Source organism: Vespula vulgaris, chromosome 1, assembly GCF_905475345.1.
Source record: "Vespula vulgaris chromosome 1, iyVesVulg1.1, whole genome shotgun sequence".
Taxonomy (NCBI): Eukaryota; Metazoa; Arthropoda; class Insecta; order Hymenoptera; family Vespidae; genus Vespula; species Vespula vulgaris.
In genome coordinates, this window is record NC_066586.1 from 5,310,102 (window position 1) to 5,334,793 (window position 24,692).

The 24,692-nt window shown below is 39.1% G+C and overlaps 1 protein-coding gene across 2 annotated transcripts; it reads right to left on the reverse strand.

Moving 5' to 3' along the window:
* Positions 1-21,360, reverse strand: LOC127064373 (striated muscle preferentially expressed protein kinase-like). 2 transcript variants are annotated; one of them, XM_050995343.1, is made up of 9 exons: positions 21,145-21,360; positions 19,708-20,454; positions 15,887-16,099; positions 15,601-15,739; positions 6,526-6,652; positions 4,243-4,291; positions 3,983-4,162; positions 1,469-3,866; positions 1-1,183 (listed from the first exon to the last, which is right to left on the reverse strand). In XM_050995343.1, the coding sequence occupies exons 2-9, from the start codon at positions 20,001-20,003 to the stop codon at positions 1,172-1,174; spliced, it is 3,414 nt and encodes a 1,137-aa protein (XP_050851300.1). In that variant the 5' UTR covers positions 20,004-20,454; positions 21,145-21,360; the 3' UTR covers positions 1-1,171. The 2 variants fall into 2 exon arrangements, with proteins under 2 accessions (XP_050851300.1, XP_050851292.1); XM_050995335.1 differs by lacking the exon at positions 1-1,183 and having other exon boundaries at positions 1,295-3,866.
* Between the last annotated feature and the right edge of the window lie 3,332 nt (positions 21,361-24,692).

Sequence of the window (24,692 nt, forward strand, 5' to 3'; positions counted from 1 at the left end):
GGAATAATTTATTTTATAACATATGCGATTTATTTGATATTTCAATATTTTCGATTTACATGCGTACATGTTCGGTAAAAAGCATATTTATTTTGCATACGAAGTTTAGATAATCATTTATAGCACTATTCATGCGATATAAATACTTAATAATTGCTAAAATGTATTTAATGAATCTTGCGGTATTGAAGTTTATGTTTCGGATTATAAAAGATAAAAATCAAAATTCTAGCTGAGATATAGCAAGGCATTAATAAAACAAATATTATGGAAAAGCATATTCTTGCGCGTGAATGCGTATCGTTTTTTAAAAAATTATGGTTACAATGAATTTTCAATGTACCTTATATCAAGCGTATTCGAAATTCTTCTAGTCTGAAATTTTCGTAACAATCGCATAGTTACTTTCTTATGTAAAAACATCCATAGGTCTTGCACTTACGTTTTCCCAAACACGTGCACGTTCGACCCTCCATTTGCTTAGAATGAATCATCTCGTAATTATTCCAATAAGGACTTATGACCATGATCACCTAGTCACAGTTTTCTCAATAATCCATTCTTTACTGAGACAACTAACTATATACATACGTATCTAGAATATATTCCGTTTCAATCTGGAGCAATGAATTTTCTGCTACCTTGTGGAAAAGGAACAGGATCTTTCGTATGTAATCGAGGAAATACTGCGTAATTCGACGTTATAGAAATTTTAATAGATTTTCCTGATTATACGATTTTGATACGATCGTAATTTTTCCCATAAACGGAATCTCGCAAAAATATACCTGCCAATCTCTTCTCGCGGAACGTCCTCCAAGTTCCGACAAAGCGTCGCGAACGAAGCCGATCCTATGTGCTTTACTAAGGAAACAAAAAAAAAATAGCTCTTCGTGCTTGCTCGATATGGAGATTATACCAAGGATAAGCTCGAGATGATAAATCACGATCAATTGCCTTTGTAATGCCGCGAAATAATCGAGTAGGACGTCGTTGACGAGAAATCTATAAATCTATAATTATCGATAACAATTTGAAACGATTTCGTTCGCGCTTCGATACGCTTCGAATAAAAATCATATCGCGCGTTGTAATCACCTTCTGATCTTTCCTCTGTTGACTGGCAGTGTTCTTGTCTCCCCTTCGTTCATCGTTGTGGATTACAAGACGATTATCTTAAATCCTGTAAGCGAAAATTTGATATTTCCAGCTTTTTTCACTACCATCTTGAGAATGACGCGATAACAGATAGATATATATATATGTGTGTATTATCAAATTCTAATTTTCAGTCTTTCGTACAAACGATTTTATTATGGTTTTAAGGATTAACGCATTGAGGCATGGCTGTAGTGCTTTTCCTCCTGATCTTTTCAATGTTCGTCGATAACAAATTCATCGATTTTTTATTGCAATCGTTTTTTCCTGTAAATCTTTCCATAGCCCTAGTGTAAGATCCGGTACATACCTTGCCCCATAGTCTCTTGTCTTCCGCGTTCTGTTTGCCCTTTGTTTCGTTCGAATCTAATTCCTTTTTCCTTTGATTTCTACAATTGTCTGTCTTCTCCAAAGAAACGTTTGATTCTGGTGTCGTTATAACGTCTTCCCAAGATACATTCGTATCCGATTGGACACTGGATGGTGTCGGACAACTACTGTCACTCGATAACGAAGATGACCTGACAAAGGAAGGTGGGACTATCAATTTCACCCTATCCTCGATCTGAGACATGTTAGATTGTAATTCGTTTTTCGCGGTACGAAAACTCGTTCTGTTATCTTTGCCATCGCTGACCGTAGAATCTAAGTTCTCATGAGACGTCAAATTATCATTGACTATGATCTTCGCTATCGACGTTCTTTTTCTAAGATTTTCCATGTTCTCTTTCGGTGTACTTTGAAAATTGTCGACCCTTTGAAGTATGTCCTTCAAGTTAACGTTAGGAACATTGACGTTACTCGATTGCATCGATTTTGTCAATTTTTTCTGATCTATTTTTACGTTTGTATTCGAAGATATTTTATCGTTGCAAGATGACTCTAGCATTTCCTCTTTCGCGTGACCAGTTAATTCCGGATAAATGTAATTAGGCATTCTTTCCTTTTGACGCATTGAACTCGTTGTTTTAACAAACGCAGAGATCTTCTCTTGCTTTTCGCTTTTCGATTTATTAGCAACTTTGACGCATTGTTTGTACTTCTCGTCGATTGTAGTATCGATACTATTTTCCATACCGATGCTTCCCGTAAAGTCAACATCCGTGGGCCAATCTTCGAAAACTAAATTATCCTGTTTCTTATCGCACGTTTCATTAACGATATCAACACTTTTATCAGTCTTATCGTTCGAAATTTGCTCAGGTTTTACCTCGCTTGTAATTTCTTGCTGGCTATCGTCGTCGTCGTTATCGAATTCGTTTTCAAAATTCTTAAGGACACCTTCGTTCTTCTCATTTCTCTTTCTCAATTCCTCCCAATTCTTCCTAGGCTTGTAACTCGTCTTTCGTCTGACTATTGTACTTTCTGTAATATCAATATCAGGTATGAAAAGACGCAGAGCTTTGGTGCCGGTCGGAAACGTTACCTCGTTGACTCGTTTCTCGCTCATAATCGCTTCTAAGCTACTTTTCGAGGCGACCTCTTGATGCTTGTTGAAAGCAGAGACTAATTGAGCAACCGTATATTTGGGTTCCTCGGTTTCTGACTCGGTCGAACGATCTTCTTTGTCATCCGAGATCCCAGAATTGTTGGAATGGCTAGAAACGTCCGAGTGTTGCCTTTGACACGGACGTTTTCCCAAGGACATACTGTTTGACTCTCTCTCGCGATCCAAAGGCATCTCATCGGATTCTTCCGTTAGAGTGTCCGATTCGATAGATTTCAAGGAATCTAGATTTTCTTCCGACCTCGAGTCCGACTCTTTCGACATCTCCGTACGATCATATGTCTTTTCCGCGCCTATAGAATCCGATAAGATCGCATGTTTTTCCAGAGGCTTTTCCTCTTTCGAGTTATCTACGATCTCGGTTACAACCGGCTTCTCCAAAAGGGATCCGTTCGTTTGCCGTTCCAAGTTTATCGAAGGAGTCTCACGGGTTGTTTCTTGATTATCATTGATTCTCGACATTTCTACATCGATTCGCTTGATGATAGGAACAACGTCCTCGGTCTTGGCTCTTTCGTAGGGCTTCCTCTTATGTCTGAGACACTCCAAACTTCTATATATGTCGAGAACACCCTGAGATTTCGAAAGCGATCGCAAACCATATAATTTTTCTCTCGATCTGCTAACGGGATGCATCGAGGCGATCATATGCTGAACTGGAGACGCGGTAGTCTTCGAAGTACCGTTCGATAGACACGTTTGAGATTGTATACGATGTAGGCTACGTATTCTGGACAAAAGGCCCCGGCTAGCGGCATGATTCAAATTAGCTTGAGATCGGCTTTGAGCTCGACTGAGCAAACCCTGCGTTTGTTCCTTGTTCAGCAAGCAACTCTGGCTGGCGCAACTCAGACTCGTTCGCGACGAGTTCAGACTCACTTGGGAATTCGCCGGACTTGGAAAACCTTCGCTTCCGGCGAGGCTCGATCGACTTGCCGTCATACAATCGCTCAGGCAAATCTCGCTGTGACTCAACACGCAATCTTGAAGATTTTGATCGTGAACCTCCGTCGATAGAAGATTCGCTTGGCTCGTCGTCTGACTCAAGAGGGCGACTCTCCTTAGATTCTCTCGGCTCACCACACGTTCCAGAAGGACCTCACGAGATTTCGACAAGTATCGTCTCAAATGCGGCGACGCTTGCGTCGGAGCACCGCGTAACCATTCGTGACGCAGACACTGCTTCGCTGTCATTCGTGCGCTAATGAGAAAGGAAAGAGAAAAAAAAAGAGGACAGGAAAGAAAAAAAAAGAACAAGTCGTTAAAGGTCTTCCGAGGTTCGAATTAGGTTCGATGATGCGTGCTTGAGAGGCTAACCTTGGGTCTAGCACTAAAAGTTTAGCAACGAAGTCCTTTGCCTGCGCCGAAACCTCCTCGAACAATTCTTCTGGGAAATCTACCTCTCCTAAGGATATATTTTGAAACGTTTCTTGGTCGGTGTCGCCTCCGAAAGGGGAGAAACCTGTTAGCAGCACGTAGGTTGTAACACCGAGAGACCTGGAATATTATATGTAACACGATTTCAAAATCTTTCCTTCTTATATTGTGAAATATTTACATTGATGTTTTTCACCCACCACATATCGGCGGCCAACGTGATCGGCTCGTAGTGTAATATTTCCGGCGCTGCAACAAAGATCCGATAGAACTTTTAATCGAACGTCGATTACTTAGATCTACGTCGAGAGAAGAGGTTTACTAATCGAAAAACATCGATCTTTGCTTTGTGAAATCGAATAAATCTGCGTATCGCGTTCCACGAACGCTAATACACGTGTTACGTCTACGGATACAAATTACCTAGTCCAACGGCCTCATTTGTACTTGCTTAATTTATTCGCGAAAAGTGTGCCACGTAGAAATCTGTATTTGGGTAAGGATAAATGTCTTACGTGTGCGCGTCCACGGTAAATCCAGTATCTCCTTCGTTACGATCACATTTATCCATCACCGATATATTCTGCTATACACGTAATTAAAATTTAACGTCATTTTCTCTCGTAAGACTTTGTAAAATCTTCGTAACGATTACCCGCTTTACTCGGGAAGTTTCGAGAACGTGCGATTTCGATCAGCGTTCCCATAAATCCTCGAAAGACCTTAAAACTGATTAATTGATCGACTAACGTGCTTTTAATCGAATCACTTTACTCTCTACTTCTCCTCCTATCAAATTATCTTGTTACAGTAATATCCATCGATCAAGCCCTTCTATTTCATTTTTCATGTTATCGTGTCGCATACTTTTCTCTTTCCATATATTACATTTACTGTTCTATAATTTATAAAATACATGTACATAAATTCATCGGACTGTAATTATATATATATATATATGCGAATACAAAATATTCCAATTGCAATTTCTTCGTGATCAATTTTCATCATAATAATGATCTTTTCAAGAAAGAATGCAAACAGATTTTACCTCGAAAAGATCGTTTAACACAAAGTCCATTGCAATCTAACGCGTATGCGTTTTGTTAATTGAAATGCTAATTGAAATACGACAAAGGTTGATTTAATCAGCCGAGCCGGGCGTGATCGAGATCGAGATTTGCGATAAAACGTACGATCGTCTCTCGTGGCTCTCGTTCCATAAAGACTTTTTTAGAATCCTGTCGATGTTGAGTAGAACATCTTATCAAGGAAATCGAGATAGATCTCGTTCTCGTTTCTCACAAACGCGGAGGAATTAACGTCGATTATCTTGTCGGATGCAAAACGGCTTGGAAATATGGTCATCGGTAAGTCATGTTGATGCTTTAAGAAAAAGAAAGAGAAGAGACAGAGAGAGAGAGAGAGAGAGAGAGAGAGAGAAAGAGAGAGAGAGGAGAAGGATAGAGATAGAGATAGAGATGAAAAGATAGATAGAGAGAGAGAGAGAGAGAGAGAGAAACCCTTGACACGTTCTTCGAGTTTCTTCATACGCGTGGAAAATTTCAAGAATGAGTTTGTCGAAAGGTCGTAAGCACGAAGCCGACCGAGGTTAACGCGTCGATTAATATCGATTATATATTTTCGATCGTTCGTACGCCCGAGATCGCCAATTAGTCGATCCGGATAATGATCGGCGCCGATTAAAGCAAACGCCAAGCGTGTTTCACAAAATGCCGATGCACCTGCCGGACTCTTGCGCGAGTAAACGCGATATCAAGGCAAACATGAGTAGCATCGATCACCTCGAAAGGAAAACAACTCTCTAATTCTGGACTTATCAAAATGATTATTTTCAAATATATCTAAATACATATATTTAACTCGTCTTGTCCATTTGACATAGATATATGTTATATATATAACAGATATCATTCCTTTTTTTTCTACCTCGTATAAAATCGAACAAGCGATTATTCATTTTATTAATATCTGCTGTACGTTCTTATATAACGATTGCATTACACCGTGACGGAGAGTGAAATCGAGGACGTACGTTACTCGAAATTTCCTGGACAAGAACACTTGGCTGGCACGAAAAATACCGACGTCGACTTTTCTTTGCAGAATGAAACGAACCGAACGAATGTTGACCCAGATAAATTCCCGGAAAAAAGCTCGACGATACGCAGACGTAGCCAAAAAATAAATTGTGCTCGTAAAACTTCCCTGTCTGGAATCTATACGAAAAATAGTATTGTTGCATGCCGGAAATGATCGTCAAAAATTAAGAAAAAGCCTTCGTGTTCTTTACGATTGGAATTTCGTTATACATACGACCTAAATATTATAAAAGTTAATATTTTTCTTGCGCAATACGAAACGTTTCGAATATTTTGTAAAACTTAAAAAAGAAACATTATATGACACAACATTTACAACACGGATCAGCGATAAATCGATCATAAAAAGACGTTGCTCACCCACATAGTCAGGCGTCCCAAGAATCTCACGAACTTCTGTGCCTTCCAGAATGACCCTCGATATCTCGAAGTCGCAAAGTTTCACGTCGCATTCCGGGAAAGTGCCCATCATCACGAGATTTTGTGGCTATAAAAAAATGTGTTATTACGCAATAAATATTACTGTAAATCAAACGACTATTTATATCTAAAGCTATAATATTTAAGTGAAATTACTAATATATCTAATAAAAATCTCATAAAAATCTAAACGACTGTTTATACGTAAAGCTGTAATATATAAGCGAAACTACTAATATGTCTAATAAAAATCTCGTAAAAATGTAAAAGCCATTGAGAAAATTGTTCGTATAGAAACGTTATAGACATTTTTGTTATTCAAGAATCAAAGGAACTTTTAGAAAAGAGACTTCGTATTATCTCGACGTCTTTAAACCGATCGTATGCCGGTAGAAGAACTCTCGAATTTCCTGATATTCGAGGCGCGTACGTATCCGATATATAAATCACGGAGGGAGCTATCGAAAAGGGCAAAAGAATTCTGTAGGCCCGACGGGTGGTCGTACGTCGTTTTCCTCGATACCGAGTACGGCTCAGCATTTAAACGACGCTGACAATTAGCGAGTTAATCGCGTAATTGAGTGACGTTCGTTTGTACCGTCGACTTTGTACGATACGTACGACGTACTTCGTACGTTTATGTATATACGTATATAACTATCTATGCACGTATGTACGAGTGGCGCCCAGCAGGATGTCTGATCCTGCATCGTCGCCAACAATGTCAAACGTCGACTATCAAATGCTGAAGAATAGAAATTCTTACTGATAAATCGCCAGATTTCTCGCTACCTAGTACGCTCTTACATTTTTTTTTTATTTCTTTTTTATCTCCTCCCATGGAATTTGCACATATTTTATTTCGTAATAGCGTAATAATAAAGATGAAATGACTTTTCTTCGATCGATCCTCGATACTCGTCGAATATTACAAAGTCATTCGATGATTAATTATCTTAGCTACGTCGAAATCTTCGTTCGATTATTTGCTCATCGAAAAATAATCGTAAGTTTGACAGGCTCGTCGTAAGTAAACGAGACTTAACGCATTTCTCATTAACGCGTAATGGGGGGGGGGGGGGGGGGAGAGGGGGAATAAAAAATTATAAGAAAAAAAATATAAGGAAAAAGAATATCAGAAAAAAGGGGAAAAAGATATACTTATTCACCAGAGACGAGATAAAACTCTTCGTGACATTTACATAAACACGGTAGATGCTGTTACGATAAATCCAAGTCTCTTACCCGATAGAATGGAATATTAAGTTTCCCCTGGCACTGCCCACGGGCAACTCGATGTGTTTCTCGTACAGCATACAACGTATGTACATATAACATAGTACGTTCGAAACGTTCGCTACCACCTCTCGCCGTGACGCGTACTAGAACGTATTTTTTAGTGCGAACTACCATGCTTGCACACTTATGCTTTATTCGCGCGACATGGCACGCATTTTAAGAAGAGAAAGAGAAAGAGAGAGATAAAGAACTCGAGTTATCGTTTACATCTCGTGTCTCTATGCAGCCTCCAATCTCTACATAGGTACCTACGTACGAATCCCATTATGGTTTCAGAGACTACCTGTAACGCTTGGCTCGTCAAAATTTTTTATACTTTAACGACGATACCAGCATACAACATAAATCACTTCGTTGACCTTTCGTTGATCCCCTCTCAACGTAGTATCTCTCAATGAGTACGAAAGGGTTTCAGGGTCTTTGCTCCAATTTACTCGCGACTCGATCATCCAACTTGTTTATTTATATACATAGTTATACATATGTAAGATTTATATATATATATATATATATATATATATATATATATCTACCTATGTCCCTATAAGAAACGCAAGAGTCGTCTCGAAGCTTTTTAATTTTCACAAGAAACTCCTTAATCGTTCGACCTCGAGCGATCGTCGTCCCGTAGAAAGCGGGCCGAACCCGTCGATATAATGAATTTATTTTTAGCCTAATGCGAGCCCTCTTTGCGACAAGGGAGACGAACGATCCTGCTGTATTCGGCACGACGTTTTCGACACGAGAACATCTCCGCGAGCCTTGGGAAAATTACGTGTGGGCGCGATTGAATATTCAAAGTTTCTCTTTCTTTCTCTCTTTCTCTTTTTTTCTTTCTTTCTTTCTTTCGAGTCATCTGCCGAGTCTTTCGATCGATAAATTACGACGGAAAGAAGAGGGAAAGGAAAAAAGAAACAAATAAATTAAAAAGGAAAAAAAAAAAGAAAAAGAAAAGGACGAATCTGATCTCATCGCCAACTTTAAATCTTTTATTAAAGTATTCACTTCCAATCGTTTACGAACGGAGTAAATATTTCAAACAAGTAGTCGAACGTACAAGAAGGATGTCACGTTCGATCCCACGCAGTTAAATCTCGTGAAACTCCCGGTTCGTGAAGAGTCGAAAAGAAGCGTGGGCTCTGACACGTAACGGAAGACGAAAGAGTGTTTACTTTGATAAAAAAAACCGATGAGATGGGCTCGAAGGTGAAAAACACAGATTCGAAAAATAAAATCCATCGATCTTTTTTCGATCAAAAAAATGTGAAATCTTTTCTTTTTTATTCCTTAACGAAACCTTGATGATAATTGAATCGGCGATTACGAAAGTAATCTAAAAATTAGTCATAGATTTTGTGTTTTGAGTGAGATATTTGGAGATTTGGATTTGAATTATTTCAAAATTATTTTTCTATAATGACAGCTAAACAGAAAGTAGTTATACGTGAAATATTCTCGAATAATAATTCTTTCGTGTAATTTAAAAAATTTTAAGAATAGCGAGTGTCAAAACATGTCCTTTAATATTTCAAATGATTTAGATCGCTTTTATAATCACCTGTTCAATTATAAGACTTGATCTTTCATTTATATGTACATATACACGTATGATCTTTCTCTTTCACCGGTTGAATAGATGGTAAGTGCAAATGCGTTTTAATCGCTCGATGAAATACGAAAATACCTTCGTGTCGATGAAGCGACGAAGAGATAGTGGAAGCTTTTATCTATTTTATGCCGAGGTTTAATGAGCCATTGATAGATGCGAAATAAACGCGCTAATGTATCACCGATATAACCGACTCGTTTAATTCATTTTCCATGATTCTCCCTCTCTTTTTCTAGCAAATAAATGTCGAGAGACAGAGAGGAGGTGCTCTAGTTACAGTAAACAGGTTGTTCATTAGTGCCTTTGCCGATACAAGATCGTGATTCACCGAACGTATTTTAGAACATGATTGGTCCTTCATTTTTTACTCCTTAGATCTTTTCTATGAGAAAAAACGTTCGATGCGAAGATGTTTCATTTTTCCTTTACTTTTCCTTTTTTCTTTCTTTTTCTCATATTTTTAATTAGAAACAAGCATATTGATTCCAACCATTAGATTTTCCTCTCTGACTTTCACCGATCACTCTTTTCGTCAACAAACAAACAAACGAACGAAATAATACTTTTAAAAACAAATAATCATTTTTCAAAACAAATGATTACCATTCGTCCTTAAAAATATCACTAAAGAAACTTTTACACAATGCAAAAAGAAAGAAACAACATTCGCAAAAGTAACATCCTGATAATACTAAGATAGTCTCCGGTAAAATTTTTAACAGACGATAATTGAAATTACTTTCGATTTTATTACAAGTCTACGACATTAAACGAAAAGTGATCTGAAAGAGAAGATCTCCCGGGTTGTTTTTCTCGTTGGTTTTATCAAAAGACGTGCTCCAGTTATGGCGGTCGAGCGCGAACGACGGCCGACGGCCGACGCGACGAGGAGATATGAACCAGGTGTGATTCACCGGGTATATCGAGAGGAAAGAGAGGAAGTAAAGAGAGAGAAAGAGAGAGAGTAAAAGAATGAGTGAGATAAAGAGAGAGATAGAGAAAGAGAGAATGAAAGAGAAGTAGTCGACGTTGGCACAGGGCGTGGTCGTTTCAAAGAGAGCGTGGGGTCCAGCGCGTGCACCGTTTTTCCATTCGAGAAACGCGAACTCGAACACAGCAGCGCGCGTTCTCTCGTGATATCGTCGTTCGCAAGGAGCTCAACAGCAACGAGATATCTCATCTGCATACGTATCTCGCATGGATCTCGCGTAGGGGCTGCGCCGAGTCAGAGCGCAGCAGGAAACGAAGCTCGGGAACGAAACGTGGGCGATACACAAGCTTTCTGTCCTTCCACTTTCGGTCTCGTTCACCTGTCGAGCTCCTCGATCCTTTCTTCTCCTTTCCTCTATTAAAAACGACTCTGTTTACGAGCTGTAACGAATCGAGTTTCAGTACAAATTTCGAGGACAAACGTGTGTAATCGTTTTACTCGTTACAATCTTTAAGAGAGTGCGGAGATCTCGATTTGTTCCACAGCTAAAGGGTTTATTGCACTTTCAACATCTCGCGTTTTATCGTTTTTATGTTTTATTTATTTTTTCTTTTTAAGAGAACAGGCTTGGTTTCGTAACTTTCGCGAGACTATGGAACGATTTGCTTCTTTTTTATTTCGTCTATACAAATATCTTTGCTCGAACGCATATGTAACGTGATATTCTTGTACTTATCCGACAATAAAGAACAAGATAAGAAATCTTGAAAAAGAAAATAATCTGTTAATTCTCTCGTGTCCCTTTCAGCGAGTAATATTGTATATTAGTGATATGTATATACATGGTTTTTCTCTTCGGTGTTACGAGATCTTTAGGATTTTCCACGGTCTACGATCGATCGTAGAAAAAGAGAGCTTTGTAGGACAGTATGCCGTGGATGACTCGTCCATCGTTGGCATTTACGCGGACATTTACGCCAGGCACTTAGGCCAATGTGAGCGCGTAACGATTTATACGAGAGCACGAGAACGAAACGAGGGGTGAGCGAACGAGATCGCGCCGAGTGAGAGAAGTTTCGCGCCCATTTTGGAAAGTGGTCGCATGCAAGCGTTTGATCTCCCGCTCTTTCTTGGCAGCCTTGAAGTTCCCTTGTAAATCCCTTTGCCGATGTAGCCGAGCTACATAACTCGACTTTGCCCAGCTCTCGAAGACGACGACGACGACGACGACGACGACGACGACGACGAAGAAGTCGACGAAGAAGTCGACGAAGAAGAAGTCGACGAAGAAGAAGACGAAGTCAGACTTCGGACGATCCCGATCGTGTACGAGTATTATTCCCGCGCTCCATAAACACTCCATCACCGTATTTGGATCGTAATAGTGGTACGCTGAGTTCGATACTCGTTTATGTAGGTACATACATACTATAACGCGTTTCTCCTCGTTGTCGAGTCATGAATTCGTGAGTTAATCGATCCTCTTGTATATCGAAAATTACGATTTTTCTTTCGAAGGCAAGAACATCTTTCTTCTCGTGACGTATAGCTTAAGACGTTCGATGATAAGCAAAGAATTTTATGCGACAGTCGGAAGCTGACAGGGTAGTCCTGGCTAGTAATTCAAAGAATTGCGAATTAACTTGAGTTTCTTCTGTCCGATCGTAATGCAACCACTACGAGCAAAGCGTTTACGATCGTTGGAATTTAATGTCCCGTCCGTGAGAATTATTAATCGGCGAATTTACTTCTTTTTTTTTTCATTTTCTCCCGGTAAAAGTCGTAAATTGTTCCACGCTATGTTGGAATCCTCTCGTATATACGTACACACGTTCGCACCCACATGTACGAAGAAAGAAAGAAAGAGCAAGTGAGAAAATTTATATAAACGAGGGTCTACGAACGCGCGTGAGTCATGCGGATATTTTCAACGAGCGTTCGACGATTGGCTACCGTGACTGGAAAATATGAAATATCTAACTGTTCTCGACATTCTTTTTGTAAACAATTTGTGAGAAAGGAGAATTTTAAGGCGAATGGACGGCAATAGAAGCATGTACGAGTGAAATCAATCTTTTTGCATCTGAAAAATCTAGCCGACTATTTACACATCTCTCTCTCTCTCTCTCCCTCTCAATCTCTCTTCTTCTTTTTTGCTGAAAATAACAAGAAGAGAATACCATCTCAAGAAATCGATCGACCTCGATGCATCAAAATTTCCTGTACTACGTCTCATTTCTTTCGTCGGTTCACGAAACTTCTCATCGAACGCCCACGCGTTCGTCTCTCCGAGAATGCACGGTGGAATCCAAGGGGGAGGAATAATAAGACAGACAACGAACGGGAACATAACGCGCAAGTCGAGGAAAAAAAGGAGGCAAGTGAAGACGTAGAATCTTTCTATACAAGTATCGTTGACCTTGATTCTCACTGCACTGACCTTGACGTGGTAATAGGCCATAAATCTCTATCTTTATGAAGTCATTCTTTCGCGTATGAATGAACCGTGAAGCGGCACACAGGGCTCGTCCGTTCTTTTTGTTATTTGGATTTCGTTTCACGAGTTTCTCTTCGTATCATCGATACATTAACATATTTACGAGAGAGTCGCGAAGTCTCGACGAATCTCGCTACGTAAAGAGGAACTTTTTAAATACTACTTCGCGTTTGCAAAAACTTCGGAAGGCCGATACGTTACAGGAACGCGCACAGGACACCTTTTCTTTCTTTTCTCGATAATAACCTTGTTTGTTGGTAATCGAAGGACCGTAGAAGAGTCTGAGGTGCCTGAAAAAAAAGCTATGATACGAAACGTACGACATCGTTTGCATAACGAAGTGTCAGGTGGGGCTTGGCCGCAACATAAAAGAAATTAGCTTGATATTTATTCGGCCGAGTCGGAGTTTATAACGACTTCGTCGAGCGTTCGGTCTTAATTATCGTATCTTCTCTGTTCTCTCTTAATTATCTTAGCACACGCGCATTTTAAATGGTTCTTTCTCTCTTTCGTCTTGGTTGGAATAAAGAGAATCGATCGGGGATCTCGCCTTGTTCCATGGAAATTACTTTTTATTCGCGTATAAAATATCATCGATCATTACCATCTTTTATGTTCGATGACTATGAGAACTGTGATTTTACAATCGTTTATGATAATAATAATAATAATACGAATTACACGATAAGAATTTAGAAGAAATTGATGAAAATAAAAAAGATCGAAGAACGCGAAGAAAACCGAGTAGAATTTCTCTTTCTTCTTTTTTCTTTCTTTTTTTGCTTTTTTCGAAACCGATCGTTCTCCTAATGTCTTGTGTAAGTACATACATACTTACATGCATACATACGTAACTTACATATGTAAGACATAAAAAGATCGAAAGAAATCTTCGCCGAAGAGTCTTCGTGTTTCTCGCGTTCTCACAGATAAAGAAGCCAGACGCTATAAATTGGCACAGGAAACGAGCCGGAATGGTGGAGCGAGTCTCACAATTTCACGCAAGCTCGATCCCAATGGTTCGCGGTTTTTGTTGGTCGATTTTAAACGGCGAATCGGGATGGCCGAATCGTCGAAAGACGTGCGCCTTTCCTTTGTCCGGATTCACCGTAAAAGGCGATTCCAATTTGTTTTCCGCTCGATTATCGCGGATCGTTCTCCGCGGGAAAGACCGACTCGATCGTAATTAAGCCTCTCTCTCTCTCTTTTTCATTCATTCTTTCTTTCTTTCTTTCTTTCTTTCTTTCTTTCTTTTTTCTTTCTTTTTCTTTGAGAATAACGAACACACGATTCTTCTTGAAACGACCGAGCTTGTTCGCTGCGGATAACAAGATCGTACAGTTTTTCGTTCGATTCAAAGTTTCTCTTTTCCCATTTGAAAACAACTTATCTCTTCAATTAATACGCCTTTCTTTCCTTTGTACGAATAAATTGGACATAAATTCTCTTTTATTTTTCATCATCATTTTATTAGGAGTTTATTGAGTTATCAGTGAATATGAGATTTTCTTCTCTAAATGTACGTGTTAGAAAAGAAAGAAAGATCTAAAACGTTTATAAAGATCTTGTTCGATATCGATTACGTTGAAAATTCTCAAGTTATTTTATGGAAGAGACAATTACATCGTAGGTACTAATAACGTGACAAACGATAATGATTCACGGTGCAACCTTGCGTTTTTATTAATTCTATACCGATCGCGTTCGGAAAGCGCGAGGGAAGATTAATGAGCGAATCAAAAGGCATCGTACGCCGACTATAAATTACTTATTCGAACTAAGTAAGAACATATAGTTGTCTTTTGCTAAGCGAGATTAGCAAATCATTCGATAGATAAATAACGATTCGTAGAATTTATTATTCATTCATTAGAATAATAGCCGGTAGCGCATTGTGTCTAATAACGAATTGTCGATTTGAGATCATTATCATTGCTTGTTTACAAGTAATTATTAATTACTAATCGATCAATTAAAAACGATATATCGTATTTGATCGTCAAGACATAGAATAATCATAAAGGAACGAATCTACGAAACCGGTGCAAACGTTTATAAATAAACTAAAAATCTAATTAACGAGGAAGAGAGATTCGCATAAACGTTATCTCGGCAATATATCTCGTAATGGAAACTCGTATATTTATTTTTATGGGAATTTAAGAGTTTTTAGATTTATCGAACATGGAAGGATACGATAATTATCGATATCGAGCGATTGTCAGGAAACAAGATTTAACGCGTTTCCTGACTAATCGTTCTAACGTAATTGGAGAATTTATTATCTACGGCTCGTGGTATATCGGTCGAATAAAGTTTTTATTTTTTTTTGCAATATAATATAGAGTACTTTGACGATCGTATTTTTAATTTATCGAAAGGATTAATTTCGACTAGTCACGGATCGACATTATTGTTGTAGGTTCGAATAGAGCTCTAGTTTCAGTTTGAGCTCGAGTTTGAGAGAATAGAAACACTGTAGATATCTCTCTCTCTCTCTCTCTCTCTCTCTCTCTCTTTCTGGAGAGAGAAAAAGCGAGAGAGAGAGAGAGATCGACGAAGTGCGCTCGAAGGAAAACGGCGGAACTTTCTGGTGCCATGACGGCGAACTCAGTTCCGGGATCCGGATATACGAGAAGCGTGACAAGACCGCTTCGACCTTTTATGGGTCGAACTTACCTTGATGTCCAAATGGGCGATATTTCTCTCGTGGAGGTAGGCAAGTCCTTCTACTAGCTGCCTCACAAAGTGGACGACGTCACCTTCGAGGGGCACCAAATCACCGTCGATCAGAGTCTGCAGGTCGCCACCTGGGGCACTGAAAAGTCACGCCTTTCGTCACGCCTATCCTCGCCTTTCAAATCCTCCTATCTTTATCTCCACTCGTTCTTACGAATCGTTAAAAAAGGAAATAAAAATGGAAACAAAGGAAAAAGAGAAGAAAAGAAAAGAACAAGACTCTCACAATTCCATGACCATAATGATCTCCTTCGGTGTCTCGTATACGTCGTGCAACCGAACTACCCGCGGCGATTGTGAGCAGAGAGACAACAGGGCGATCTCGTGTCTTAATTCGGCGCTGCAATCGGCGTTGAATCTGTTCCTGGACGAATACTTTGCTGCATAAACCGTACCCGTAGATCGAGATCTGCAGCGATATACCCTTGCCCACTGCCCGCTGTAAGAAAAAAAGAAAAAAAGAACAAAAAAGAGAAGAAAATAGAGAAAAACAAATTACGTTAACGAGAAAGTTTCATTCGTCGATCTAAAGAAAAAAGAGAAAAATAATAAAAAATAAAAATGAGAAAAAGGAACAAAAAAAAAAGATTCATTCGAGATCGAAGAGATAAGTGAAGTCGAGATTCGATTCACGACACAAACCGGCGACTTCGATGCTCACGAACGAAGACGCGTCTCTTATTGCAGCAAGGTCGACGCCGCGGCGCCTGACAAGGCTGCTGCCTTCCTAACGCGTATCTCGCATTTTCGTTTCGCCTTTATGCACGAGAGATTTTATTACGCAAATCCGGCATACCGAAGGAACGTCGTTTGAAACATTTCAAATTTCAAACGCGTCCTTTGATCGCATATGATCAACCATTCTTCGATACGATATATATATATACGATTCTAAATTTATATCTCGTTACCTCATGAAATCAAGGAGCAAATCATTTCCATTACGATCTACTCGTTCGTTCGAGATAAACTCGATGAAATAAAAAAAGTCACTCGCGATTAACTATAATCGCTTTCAATTTTCCTCGAGAAGTACAAGTACGCAACCCCTAGAGAATAAAATATTAAGATGGAAATGTAATAAAAGGAGAAAGGAAAGAAGTGTAATTTCTGGACGCCCTTTTACCGTGAATTCAAGGCTCTCTTCTAAAAGCAATTACGGCAAGTCGCGATATCGATGAAGACGCGAGTATATCGTGGCTGGAATCACGAAGCGTGTGCCCTATATACGGCCTCGCGTCGCATTATTCTCTCCAACGAGATCATTAAGGTACTCTCTGATTATTATTAAAGATCCGAGTGTACGCGCGGGATCGTAGAAAATTGGATTTCATCGATCGGCGCTCATCGAGAGCACTAGTTGGGAGCGCCAAAGTGGAAAAAAGTCGTACGCGTACGTAGAGATGTCGAAACGTTCATGGCGGTAAATAATTTTATGAAAATTTATGTGCGATATTATTTCTAGTTTTCTTGTTTCCTTTCCCTCTCCCTCCCCCCCTCTCTCTCTCTCTCTCTCTCTCTCTCTCTCTCTCTCTCTCTCTCGATGTCTATAAATAAAATTTTACTTTTATACGATCGTATATAATCATCAGAGATTGCGAGTTGCGATATTAACGTAAAACGGATAAAAAGAATTGATTTGCAAATACGTGTGTGTATATAGTTAGGTATTTAGGTCTAATCGACGATTTCTAACATATCCGGGATAAAGAAATCGGGTACGTTCCGTGGACAATCGATAAGTCGATTTTATTCGTATACATTCATTATCGATCGTAAAAAGAGACGGAGAGAAATATTTTTCTTTGTCAGAGTTCTTTGGAAAATCTATGTCGTTCGATCGCCTTTTACGACTCGTCGTTTCTCTTTACGTACTCAACGCGTACGGGCCGAATCGATTTCGCAGCAATGATTTTCTAATACACGGAAAGCCGTATTAAGAGAAGCGCGAGAAATTGCTACGACTACTGTAATTGGCGTTTATCGACGGGTGGTCTACACTCGTACGGGTGTAAAATCATTTTCATACCGGTCGAACTTCGATAAGTCTCACGAATCAATTGGTCTAATCAATAAAGTTCTTCTATTTATTTATTTATTTTCTTTTTTTTCTTCCTATCTCGTAAATGTCTAATTTGTCGCGCGAAATAGTTGCGGTGAACGTAATCGGCCGTTTATTATATCTAATAGATAACGCATGAGATACGAGAAGGTTAATGAGAAAGGAAACGATCATTTCCCTAATTCGATGAATGAGTTATAACGTTTATTATAACATTGATAACCACCGAGAAGAGAATGAAATTACACCGAGAAACGTATCTTCGTTATTTCTATAGAGTTTAACGCGAAAAGGACGCTTACGTACTTACATTAAGTACATACGATAGATAAGTCGCTAAGTGAATCGACTTCATTAGAGATGCTAAAGCACGCCGAGACAGTTGCGACCGATAGGAGACTCAGGTAACGAGTTATCAATGCATGCTGCCACCACCCATTAAAAGGATCATTAACATATCCATGAATATGAAACGACAGGAGGTTCATCGATGATCGGTTATGCGATTTCGGTGTCTCGTCACGTTCTCCAAAGGGTTAAAACGTTTGTAAGATATTACGTGTAGTAGTATGTAAGTAATTACCTATATACGTGATTATATACGTCAAAAGAAAAATCATCGGGACTTGTATCTTCTATTTGAAAATGAGAATATCTTTTATGCCATAAGTCGATGATAATAATAATCGTTTAAAGCATATTGCTCTCCCTATATTTCTACTCGATTTGGTCCGTGAAAGACCGGGTGATTCGCGGAGAAAAAAAAACAGGAATCGAATTTCCATAACGCATGTTCGAAATTACAGATTGGATCTTAATGAACTTCTTACACGCCGACGGAAGATACATTCTTGTTAATCGATGCCATTACGAATGTTGTTAAGTTGTACCTACATAAATGTCATAAATAATACATAAATCTATATCTTTTTAGATTTTTAATATTCCCAACGAGAAACGTCCACGTAGACTTTACGTATAGATTTTCTAACAATCTTGTCATCGTGTCGAAATATCACATGGATTGCGAAAGAAGAGCAGTACGTTTCTCGTTTAACTAAGATATTCGTTTCTATCGCGGGATTCTAAGATTCGACGGCGTATTTCTGACGTTTTTTCAATTCTCCTAATAAAGAAACTGGAATCGCATTAATGCCGGCATAAATAGTCGCGAGTCATCGTTTATTCAGTCGATATTGCGTACAAATGCCAGTTATCGATTCTCGTAGTGTTAGAAACGAGCGCCATCATTCGCGAGAAAGAATGATCGTTCGCAATCGATCGAATGAATTTCTTCCCTCGCTATCTCTATCTCTTTCTTTCGATCAATTCCATATAATAAAGTCGATGCAATTGAAGAATCGATTAAGAGACGAGCGTACCACCTTGTATTTTCAATTCGGTGCGTGGGAGTAGTTCCGTTTCGATCGTAAATAATCTCCCTTCGTTTCCATAAGTCATAACAGACGGCAACGACGATTACGAGCGACGATTGATTAACATAAAATCATATGGCAGAAGATCGCGGAACCGACGGTGTTCTTTAATGTTAATAAGCACGCTCACAATAACCATCTCCGTTCGGGCAATTTGATCTATACCAATATTAATAATAATAACAATAATGATAATAATAATAATAATAATATTACATATTATTATTATTATTATTATTAGCCAATCCGCGCGAGTCTTCAAGCCTGATGCAATAAATATGATTAATGTACGACGTATGGTGGCGCGTCACGTATCATATCTCGCGTCTGCTACCGCGCGTAACATCGTGACAAATTATATATCACAGTCGAAGTCAATTAATCATTGTCAAAGTATCAGGCGTAACCCAAGAATTTTCTTCAAGATTTTATTCTAATTAAATGTTAAAATCGTTCTTTAATCGTTTAGCAGCGTGACATTCATAGAATCGTTTCTATTGTTCTTTCATCTCGCGATGACGTATTCGTTATTATTTCAATGCGCCTTACCTCGCAAAAGGTTTTGAATCGATCTCATAGTGCTCGGTGATCGGTCCGGTTTTGACCACCCTAGCGAGTTGAGTCTCCTGAACGAGAACCAAGCCCTCCTTCACGTGCTTCTCGCTCCACTGAACTCTGCATCTTCCTCTGCACCTCTCCTCACCGTGGGCTCTCTCCGCAGTCCCTCCTCTCCTCTTCGAGTTCGCGCACTTCGAGGACGATTGGAGATTGCGATGCTGAAACCTCGGCGACGTCTTTCTCGTAGACGACATCGTTGGTGCTTGATGACTCGACTGATAGATCATCTTTAATCTTTAATCTTATTTCTTCTTCTCTTTCTACTTCTTCTTTTTCTTTTTCTTTTTCTTGTTCTTCTCTTCTTCTTTTTTTTCCTTTTTCTCTTTTTTCCCCCTCAATCTCCTTCTCCTTCTTTCGAAATCCAACGCACGAGCTCGTTAATTATCGCGCCCCGAGGGAGCAACAAGAGAATTCCTTCTTACGATCCTTGTGCGATTTCCAGCGCGATTCGCTGGACATTTCGAGTCTAAGCGATTCCGTCGAGCATTTATCGCAATCGGCGATTAATCTCTCACTAGGGAATCGTTATTGTCGAGTTTTCCGATCGAACGATTTGTTGACGAGCCAATTTCGATTTCTTCGATCATCCACCTCTTTTCCTCGTGTCTCAATTTCGGAGTTCTTTTCAACCGTGAAGTATCGCTAAGGAAGCATTCGAGGATGACGAATGCTAAATCGCTGAAACGCAAGAATCAACGTATGTATTACGTAACTGAATAACTTTTTACAAGACATCAAGCGCATCGTAATTATGTGTCCTTCGTTATGCTAAACGAGAGATCGAATGATCGCTTTAAGTTCGATCAACGGAGTTATCGTTTATAGTGATCTCGATGACGTACGGAAAGATCGCGAAGGCGTTACAAGCGATCGTTTCGCTTGATATTCGAAGAAGAGAATCGAAAAATCAACGCGCACGAAATATAGGTAGATACTTACGAGAGTGAAAGTGGCTTGAGTAAAAGTGACTAAAGAATGAATGTGTTTCTCTGTTGTGAAAAAAAAGAGATTCGAAACACTTTAGAGAAATAAAAGAGAATCACTGATCGATAATTAACTAATAACAACGACAACAACAACAATTTGGTTAAAAAATCTTCGATCAAAAACCGACACATTATGAATATCTATTTATTCATAAAATTAAACGAATGTACACGATTGAAAGATATTATAAAATTGAGAATGCGAAGAAAAAAGAACGGCGGAATTATTTGAACGAACTCTTAGAACGATTGATATATTTGATAGATCGTACGTCTACATCGATATGGTCGTTTCGATGGATACCAATGAATCGATTATAAATAAATAAATGATAATATTGCGTTTGAGGAAAAGGAAGAGCGTAGAAAAAAAAAAACGCACCTCTCTCGTGACTCGACGGAACCAACCGAGTAGTTTCTTCCGTACTTAGCCAAAGAATCGTTACCGAGCTTCACATCCTCGGTACCGATCGACGATGGATCGCCACCGCGTCGATTCGTGCGAGAGATCGCGAGCTTCACGGTCCAGCGCCGAGCCTGAAACTGGCCAGGAGAGTTGCCGCGAGGCCGCAACCGGCCGAGGTTGAAGCGGCGAGTCTCTGCACGGTACCCTCCGCTCCGTTCTCTCTTTCTTCTTCTTCCTCCTCCCTCTCCTCTTCTTAACGTTCAGCGTCTTTGTCACACTCGACAGTGTCCAGACGCGTCCTCGTCGTCATCGACGTTATCTTTGATGTCCCGGCATCGGACACTATGATCGAGCTTGCGACTCAATGCGTAGGTGGTATTTCTTTCGAATGATTATTTTCGTTATGAATATACATACATCTGAATTGTTTTGCTTTGATCCGATGATTTTAAAATCTCTTATGTAACCCTTTTACATCTTGCACGTTAAATTAAGAAGAAAGAAAAAGATAAAATAATAATAATAATAATAATAATAATAATAATAATAATAATAATAATAATAATAATAATAATAATAATAATAATAATAATAATAATAATAATACCAAAATTAAATGAGATTGATTTCCTGCCGTTCGAATGGACGAAAGAAAAAGAAAAATAAGAAGATTCTTTTCTAAAAGAGAGAAACGAAATATCGGAGAAAATAATATTTTCTTTCGTTTCAAGTAATTTAGAACATTTTGAGAAGATATTTGTGTTTAGTTCGACGATATTTGTTAAACATCTGTGCACCATAGGAAAAGGTTTAAAACTCGAGAAAATACTCGATTCTAAGAACCACCTTTCAACTCCAACAACCTCGATAGAAATAATCCAATTTTATGTTCGTGTTCGATGCAGGAGAGAGAAAGAGAGAGAGAGAGAAAGAGAGAGTATTTACATTGTCCAGGAAGAGGTTCGTGTAACCAGAGCGACCTTTAACTTTTCTCGTTACGATAATCGGGGCCCGAAGCGTCGCTCGTACCGTAATTGGAAATTACCGTATCACTGTGCTACATCGAGAACGTTCTCCATTCGCGAGAAGCGAAAGCGCAATCATGTGGAGGACCAGACGCCTATCGTTGGAGTCCTTTCCTTTTCTGGCTTTTTCTCTTTTGTGTGTGTGTGTATGTGTGTATCTATCTATATATCTCCTGCCCTTTATTCTGCCTTTGTCCTTGGAAATTTCACACCTGGAAGTGATCCGAATCGTGCATAGACCAACTAATTTCGTAAACCAAAGCGTCTCTTTTGTATCGTTATTTTTATCTTCATCTAAGTATCGTTTCCATTCGAAATTTCGAGGACAATTTATGATATTAAATTTATTCGAAATCATTCTGACGAAACTTGCAAATGTCAGCGACTTCTGAAAGATTACTTCAACCAAAATCATTTCCTCGATGAAAGGTAAACTAAGTGTTATCATAAAAACATTAATATGATAATGTATGCGTGGGAGTCTCCTCATAAAAATATTCACGTTCGATTATATTATATCGTTTCTTGGAAAACGGAGACGACATCGATCTTCGGTAAATACTGCGATCGATGAACGTTGAATTTTAAAAGAGGATCATTTTTCAGAGATACGCTTTTTTATTTCTTTTTTATCCCTCGAGGGTAGTAACTGCGGAAAATGCACGTGCAAATATTCACGATACTCGTATGAGTATAGTGACAAGCAATTAGTGCCGACAATTAGTAACGACGTGTTTGATCTCTACCGTGCCAAGGATAATTGCTCGCCTATTCGTCGATCGACTATTTTCAATGACGAATTCGAACGTTCGCTCCGTACAGGACTTCACCTCGAGATTGACAAGAAATTAAACGTTTCGGCCTCTAGTTTATCTGACGCATCATTTTTCAGTAATGTCGATTATATCGAAATTGCTTCCGTTTCCTAGCATAGCCCCGTATACGTAGTATCTTTTTATTCGACGGAGAAGGAAATTCTCTGTTTCATTTAAATCGTTATATATTATTCGTGACTAGAAGAGAAGAGATGCTCATTGGTAAGCAAAATTTGCGCCGATAGACGCATGATAATATTATTCATGAACCTTTCCAAGCGTGCCGAGAGATATTAAAGCCGAACGGAATGGATTTCAGTCAACGTGAAATCTATTTCGCTATGTCTGTCGGATATCAGCGCACGTCACTGTCATCTCCTTCTTTTGAATACAGGACTATATAACAGGGAATCTAACGTAAGAGATCTATGTACCTCTATTCCAATGTTAGAAAGTTCAGCCCGAAGTAACGTTCTGACTCCTACGTGAAGCGAACTCGAAGTTATGCCGGTATAAAATGATTAAATAATATTTCTAATAAAATAATTAAAAATAATAAAGACTAGATGGTAAGTTAAAACGATGATTTCTCTATCAAATTCGTTTGATTCATTAGACGCTTTTAAAGCTGACATCACGTCGTAGTCGATTAGTCAGCTAAATTATCAAGCTTTTATCATGAGATATCTATGAAATAATTCCCGTCTCCCTAGAGATATCTTCCGCAATTCGCACGGAATCAAATATTAAAGTGAAATAAATCTATCCATTCCCTATCTATCTAACTATCTATCATTCTCTCGGCTTTCCTTTCCAGCGAACGAAGGACCGACGATCTTGCGGAAAGCTCGCCATCTATAGAAAAATTTACCGAGGAGACGAGGCCGTCTCTTCGTCGTACGTGCGTACCGTTTGAAATCAATTATCCTGCCGTCTCTCTCTTTCTCTCTCTCTCTTCCTCTCGATCTTTCTTATCGTCGAGAAAAAGAGAAGTCAAGCGAAACGTCATCGTCGTAGTCTTCGTCTTCGTTGGTTAATGATTTCTGTTTATAGATCTACTCGCAGGTGCAATAAATTCAAGTACCGCGTCATTGTTGACTTTGATGGCTCGTTATTTGCGCCGATGTCCTCGGTACGATACGTTGACATCTTCACGGCAATAAAATGGATACGTCTCACTTTCGTTTTTGTGAATTCAGACGAAAAGTCAGTGACTGTGATGACGATAACGAATGCGACCTTAAAGAAGTCCATCGTTGTCCTCGTACGGGGAAAAGCATTTTATTTTATCCTTTATATTTACGTCTTCAGGATTTCGTCGAGGTAAAGATAAAGGATCGCGGATACGTACGCGTGAAACTTGATCTCTCCGGGCGCTTCCTGGCCATGAGAAGGGCGGACAGTACCGTTAATAGAGAATTAATTTGACGTCGACCTTTTTTCTAAACATCGAAGAAATAAAAGTCCGACCTTTACCTCGGCGAAGGTTTATATCCAGACTCTTAAGAAATACGATATCTACTCGTAAAACTAATAAACTTCGAGTCTAATCGTTGTTATCTAAGTAGTTACCGATTAGACGCTTATTAGTGACACGATGAAAGATAAGACATGGTTCGTGGGATAAAGACGAAAATTTGTCAGCCACCGTATATCTATAAATAACGAACTCGAGAAGATAAAA